At 42.0% G+C, this 7,483-nt stretch overlaps 1 protein-coding gene across 1 annotated transcript; it reads left to right on the top strand.

The window, feature by feature from the left end:
* Positions 1–591: 591 nt before the first annotated feature.
* On the top strand, positions 592–2,981 carry LOC131881884 (uncharacterized; the record flags this gene model as incomplete). The annotated part of the gene is given in 4 exon segments (XM_059228875.1): positions 592–889; positions 1,009–1,795; positions 1,865–1,909; positions 1,986–2,981. Coding segments are annotated over 4 exon segments (1,491 nt in total). The 3' UTR covers positions 2,372–2,981.
* Between the last annotated feature and the right edge of the window lie 4,502 nt (positions 2,982–7,483).

A 7,483-nucleotide genomic window follows, 5' to 3' on the forward strand; every position in this document is an offset into this window, starting at 1 on the left:
ACACACATACATACACACATGCAGCAACACCAACACCAACAGCCACCCCAACAACAACAACAACAACAACAACAACAACAACAACATCAACAACAACATGTGACGAGGCAGTGCCGTCAATGTCCTCCTCCTTGTCGTTCTCGTTCAGCTCTGATGCATGGCCAGCCTTCGCCGTCTTGTTCTTGTTTCTACTGACTAGAGACTAGTTCCTCCATCCCTTACATATATCCAACTCCAACAGCGACAACTTGTAGCCTTGCATCTCATCATCAGCAGGAGTAGAAAGAAGAAAGAACTGCTTCGACGGGTGACTAGCTTTTCCTCGACGTACAAATCAAACAGCCAAGAGCACGTTCCAGACGCAAACTGAAGCAGCTTTCCCGCCCCCCTTCTCCATCCTCTCTTCTCAGGTGTGCGTCAAGGCCAGCACGACGACTTGGGTGGTGGTGGTGGTAGTAGTAGTGATAGCACTCGAGGAAGTTGTTCCATTTCGAGAAAGCTCTTCTGTGGCAGCCTTCACGCGAAGTGTTCCTCGTGTCCCCGAGTTCCTGATAGCCCTGTTGCTTCCCCAAGGGTGTGCGCCGCTGTGTGTGTTGGTGCGTTGTCGGTGAATGGGATGTCGTCGTCGACCTCGCCGTCCTCGTGCTCCATGAACATGGGCGGGAGTGTTCCCAATGAGTCGGATGACGATCAGGGCCACCAGTCGGGTGTGTCCACCAAGTTCTGCTTGAAGTGGAACAACTTTGGCCGAAACGTCACAACATCCTTCAAGACTCTGTTGGAAAACGAGGAGTTTGTTGACATCTCACTCTCAGCTGAAGGCTCCACTCTCAAAGCCCATAAAGTGGTGCTGTCGGCCTCGTCCTCGTATTTTAGGGATATATTACAGGTGAGAGAGCCCGTTGCACCACCGCATTCTTATCGCGAGATAACATCTTGTATACACTCATTGATCATAAATCATGCATATTCCCTCAATCTTCCCTCATTCCCTGATCATCATTGCAGAGTATCTCGTCTTGGCAACATCCTGTCATCCTACTGAGAGATGTCCCTTTCTCTGATCTCCAAGGGATCGTTGAATTCATTTATCATGGTGAAGTGTCCATTGAGCAAGAGAACCTGCAGTCCTTCCTTAAAACGGCGCAAGTCCTCAAGGTCAAAGGATTGACCGAAGAGACCACGGCCACCGCGGACTCCTCGTTGTCCCATGCGTCAACAGCCTCGACGACCATCCAAAGTCATAATAATCTCAGTGGTCATCACTATCCCGTGGTGAAAGAGGAAGAGGAGCCAGAAATCCAGGGTCCTATGCCCCGCTTAGCCCATCCGTCATCCTTCCCGAATAGTGGGAATCACATGGTGCACCACCCACGGAAAAACGCCTACCCCAAACGAGCCAACAAGTCGGATGTGAGCACTCACGTCGGCCGATTGCATGCATCACTTTCGCCGCTTCTGGCGGCGGCCAAGGTGGAACGCAAATTGATTTCGTCCAGTCAAAACAGCGCAGACCGGGAAATGAAGGATGTCCGTGTGGAAGTGGAGGAAGAGGAAGGCGAGGAAGACGAAGAAGAAGAGGAAGAGATCACTGGTCCTCAGGCTCGAAGTGGGGGCGTGTTTGCCGGTGAGATTGATGACAGAGAAGAGGATGAGATTGCTGCCGTTCAAACAGCTGCGGCCCTGGAGGCGGTCAAGCAGAATTTCACCAGCAACGTGTTTCACTTCTTGAATGCAAGCAAATCGGCCATGAAAGATCTTGATGGTGATCATGAGTCGGCCTTCGATGGATCAGGTAAGGATGAACTTCACAGCAGTATTTCAGTGGGACACTTCTTACTCTCTTACTTTCTTTCATCCCTAGCATCTAACCCGATGGGGCTGATGGAAACAGACGTCCAAAATCTCGGTAAGGCAAGGCTTAGGCTTATGGTTAGAAATAAGACAACGGTCAATGATGTAGTTTGATTGCTTATATCTTGCAGCTTTTGGGTCACCTAAGATACTGCGTTCCCTTGAATCTAATTCCCCCATGGGGCCAGGGTCAGGTGCCCTCTCCACTCAGAAGAAGACTTGCCCGTACTGCTTCCAACAACTCTCATGGCACGCCCTCTCGCGACACATTCGAGACATGCACAAGGCCAAGACTGGGTCCGTCACTTGCGAGTTTTGCCAAAAGACCTTCCGAAACACGAACTCCTTGGGCTGTCACAAGTGGCGATTTCACAACAAGGATTCTCGGAAGAGTCGCTCAGGTTCCGGACCCGAGCCCTCGTCCACGGTCTCCAATGTGGATGGAATGACTAGCTTAGAGGGATTTTCGAATCCAACCCCGTCTCCCTCCCAACAAGAAGAGGGACAGAACACGTAATAAGAATGGATTTCCTTAAAAAAAAAAGAAATCCGTGTGCCTTACAACTTGTCCACCCAAAGATGCCTTCCAGTATCCAATGAGTGAGGGCAAGTTGGACCATGTTTCATGGTGTCTTCTGGTCAAATTCATTAATATCTTCCCCGGGAAAACAAACAATCTCGACTCGAAATGCAAGCACGGGAGTACATTTTCACGGTACTTTGTAGTGAGACAAATTTGAACGTTCAATAACTGTAATGATTTCCCTTCCTCACCCAGAATGTCAAATTCGCCCGCACACACACGTGTACACACCTCTTACAAACACGGAAACAACAACACAAATTGCATTTTTATGAAGCACAACTGGTTTCTAGTTTTCGCAATGCAAGGCGAGGACTGACAGCAAATTTAGTCCCTAAAATATCATGAAACATCCAAAGCGACATGCTAGTCTTACAACCTTTCGAGGCATTATCTATCACATCTCCTATTTGATTTTTCATAATAATAATATTATTGATTTCACGTGCATGAGAATCCTGTAATATATTCCGACAATCAAGCAAGCATAAACTTTATTGTATGATATACATGAATGCAATAAATATATTTCTGATCAAAAGCACTGGGTCTACATATGTTAGTAGTCAATGCTTGAAGGTTGTTCAATAACGTTTTGGGATAAAGCTCGATGATAGGGAGATGAAACCAAGAAATTCTAGCCCTTTCTCAGAATGAGCGCAATCTCTAAAAGGCATTACTTAAAAAAATACGAAGAGAAGACCAGTACAACAAGAAGAAGTCTTATATTTTTTTGACGAGTCGTCTTGAATATAACGAACACTAATGTTGACCAACAACCTCAAACAAGTCATTGATCTATTGGGCCAATCGTTTTCACAAGTCGTTCTTCTTACTTAATCTTCCGTAGAGCTATAAAAAATATGCATATATGGAGGCCACAAGGTGCAAATAAGAATTCATTGAAGTTGCACAAAAATATGAATTTAAAATGGAAAATGAACCCACCAACTATCCAATTTTTCAGGTTTTAACGCGTCTTTGCCACTAAATCTTTTTCAAATCAAGAATGTAGAATATGGCAAATTCACAAGCAGTGTAAACTGAACTGAAAACAATAATTTTTAAATCGGCCAATAATGGCTTTGTTGTCAAATTCGTAAATGAATATGTAAATAAACACAGGCTGACCAGGAATTGACTGAATAGCGTCATTTTCAATGAATTATAAAAAGGAACGACGAACAAAAAAAACTTGAATATATATTTTCTAAATTTTGAAAAATTATTTGGAGCTGTAAACAATTCAAAACCACGACCAGAATTCTGAAAATAGTCCATTAGTGATCAGTGTGTGTGTTTGGGAGAAAAAATGTTGCATTCCATAAAATATTCTGACAGAGAATTAGTGGATAATTGAATCGGAACTGTAATTCGTGAAATAAGAGTCTCCTCTTTAATCTTTAAAACTATTTCAAGGGGTGTTTAATAGGATTTTTACTTCATTCAAAACTAGAAGTTTAGATTTGTGCAGAGTTCAGAATGCTAACTCTGTTCAAGTCGATTTTTCAACCACAATTTGAATATTATTCACTCATTTGGAATTCAATGAGTTAAACAGGTTTGCAAAAGGTCGAACAAGTCCAAAGATGTTTCACTAGGAACATCACAGGAATGAGAGAGTTTCGTATTGGGAGAGACTAAAAAGGTTGGACTGTACAGTGTTCAGAGAAGGTACGAAAGGGACCTGATCCTGTACGTCTTCAAAAGCATTCATGTGCTTTGTCCCAATCCAGGATTTAGGGCCAATTGCAATGATCTTAGAGGCTTCATGTGCCTTTTGAGAGCAAATCCAGGCAAGTCAGAACAATAAAGCCCACCTCTCTTCTTTCTCGAGCTCTTTCATTGTTTATTGTGCTTCCTTCTAATATCCGTAAGGAATAGATAGGCGGTGTTGATCCTGTAGCATATTTTTAGACTTGGACACGAACTTCTAGTAAATATGGACTGCGAACTAGCTTCCCGTCAAATTGACCTGCTGCTTCTGAGCCACTTTTCGAATCAAAAAAACAGTATAAGATCTCTTCTATTAAAGGCAGGTAATTTTTGTACTATTTACTTCGGAAGTGGCTTGTTTCGAAGTTATGTTGTCAAAAGCTTATGTGGAGCAGGCCGAAAATTTGAATTTCATGTCGTGTTTACTACATAACTTTGACCATATTGCCCGATTTCTCTGAACATGGTAGTGGGCTAAAATTTGGGCAAGTTAATCTTTTGAACAAGATCTTGTGATCGTGCGAAGTACTTATTTGGAAAAAAATAAACGGTTTAGGAGATAAGGAATTTTGACTTCCGTTCGCAGTCCACATCTCCAGAGGTCTGTGACTTGGACAAATTTTAACCAGCATTCCCGACCAATCCTATATCCAAGGGCTAGCAAGCATGGTCAGCCAACTCAAATTCGTTGGCTGATCAAATATCATAAGAAGTTTCAGTTGGAAGAAATAGACGACTTATACGTAATCCTTCAAGTTGATGGTATTGAAAATTGCATTCCCTGTATTCTTATACAGGGCTTGAACCGTTACAGAAAAAAGTAACGTGTTACCGTTACTTTTAGAAAAAATAAAGCGTTACCGATACCGTTTATTTAGTAGAAAAAAAGATGGCCTAAAAGTGAAGCAAAACCGTTTTGTACGAGTTTTAACGTTTAGTAAGTATGACGTGAAACGTATGACGAATATACGAGGGTACAAGGCACAAGATACAAAGAGGATTAAAGGTCGTTTGGCTTTCATACTTTTACGGAACACTTTGAGATGCATTTTTTCATCTTTCTTTTGTGATTTGAAAAAAGTTAACACGAATAAAATATGTCATTACTTTGATGAGAGATTAAATCAAGGTCAGATTTAACGTCATGCTCACAGAATATGTAATTTAATAACCTTAGTCGGAGCCTCCCGTGATTATTTATTGATCCCATCAGTAGCAAGTATGCCACCGCGTTTGAGACGGAATTTTTAAAAACTCGGGGAGGAAATATTCAGTCATTATTTGTTTCCCTTTTTTAAAAAACAAGAAATTAACGGTAAGGATAGGGCTAAAAAAAAGTTCCGTTACCGTTATTGTTGCAGAAAAGTATTCGTTGCCGGTAGAGTTACTCAAAAAGTAACGGGTTACTCAAGCCTGTCCGTATGTCAACATTTTTGTTCTTAAATCTTTGCAAAGCGAGAGCTGTTTTCATTTGCACTCTCGAGAAACATTTGAACACTGGGTTTCTTAGTGATAAACTTGAAGGTCGTTTTCGTCCCGACTTTTTTTTTCTTTGCAATATCAACAAGATTCTTTAGGAGCAAATGGCAATGTCGTTCAAATAGTATAATTTGGTGAATCACGTAACCATAAGCTACAAGTTTTCCTACATGTGTAACGTCTCGTGGTTTTGGGTTTATACAACGGTCATTAATAATGAATATGTTTTTTCTCATTTATTTGTTGTCCTTCTCAGCAATACTGCGATGAGTCAAATTTCAATCTTCCGTAGTCTCTTGATTATTCGATTTGAGGCTTTTTACACGCTTTGAGTGTTTTGTATCCTTTTACTTCAAAATTTTGAAAAAGGTTTTATTTTTTTGAAAAAATCTCGCTTGGAAAAATTGATAAAATTCAAATTGCTTTCGGTGTTCCTAATATTTTCCAAAGATTTGGTAAATAAATTAATTCATGGACAGCTAAAAGAAGACTGACTGACTGTAATACGTAGAGTCATCTAAATGGCTTTAAATTCTTGTCACCTACTCTGTTTGCTTTTAGGAACAAGCGTCTTGTTTAAATTTTGTTTACATTTGCTTATCTTGGTATCCCCTAAACCATTTTGAATTCAATAGAATAGCCAGTGTGTCTTAATAGGTTCGATATTTTGAACGCTTACTTTAGACCTAGTACCTTACATTTTGGAGTCAGTCAAGTGGAGCAAAGCGGATGGATGGTCTTTATTTTCTGGTGGAAAAACTCTAATAGGTCAGGTGATCATGTCTCGCTAGTTTCACGGTTCGCGTCTTGGAATAAAAGCCTCTTTGACCCGATGTACGCATGCATTGAATTAACAACCCCTTCCCTCGAGAAAAAACTTTAAAAATGGTACAAATTGTATTTGGTGGCCAAATCTCAAACATCATTGGCCAAACTGGAAGGATGGTCTTCGATTGGTTTTCGAATCCTGGATGCGGATGGTTTGGTGGTTTCATGTGCGTTTGAAGATTTTCGGACGAGAACACACCAATGATGCTCACGGTGGCGTTGACAATGAACAAGATGCGACGAAGTCATACTCGCCGAGATCGAGAAGACGAAAGAAAACCTAGGCATTCAATCAACCGTCCAAATCAGACGAGAACCCGGTGACGTCCAGTGCCAAAAAGCCAGTCATTTTGACAACACACTCAGTGGTGTGACCACCACCCTTCTTCCTCAGTCCCCTGCCATCCACCATCCATCACCATGAACGCCAATAAACCAATGGTGGGACACGATTTCATGCGTCAATTGTGTTCCCTGAACCCGCAATTTGCGTCCTCGGTCCTGGAGGACTACATCAGACCCATTGTGCGTGATGAGGATGTGGTGTTGGAGATCGAGTGCGGCACGAATTCAGCTTTGCTCTATTTGTCGAGATTGTGTCAGGGAAGCAAAGGGCCATGCATCTGGTTCCAGGAGGCGTGGCTCACGCCCAACGAGTTCCAATATATCTCTGGTCGCGAGACCGCCAAGGATTGGAAACGATCCATACGACATTGCGGGAAGAGCATGAAGCTCCTACTCACCAAAGGCATCTTGAGCACTCATCCTCCTATTTGCGACTGTGATGGATGTCGAATTTCCTCGCCGGTGGTAAGTTAAAAATGGAAATGTGCGGAGAGGGCAGATGATCTCTCACTCGACATGATAAAATAGTTAATCATAGTCGCATCTTTTGTCAATGTTATTGATTGCAGTTGTATCATCGAGATATACAATAATATGTCGTTTGCATTTTGTTCCAAGAAAGCGCCCCAATGTTAAGTCAAGACAATATTCTTTTAGTTTGCTGTTGTCAAGTTTTGG

The sequence above is a fragment of the Tigriopus californicus genome, chromosome 6 (genome assembly GCF_007210705.1).
Source record: "Tigriopus californicus strain San Diego chromosome 6, Tcal_SD_v2.1, whole genome shotgun sequence".
Taxonomy (NCBI): domain Eukaryota; kingdom Metazoa; phylum Arthropoda; class Copepoda; order Harpacticoida; family Harpacticidae; genus Tigriopus; species Tigriopus californicus.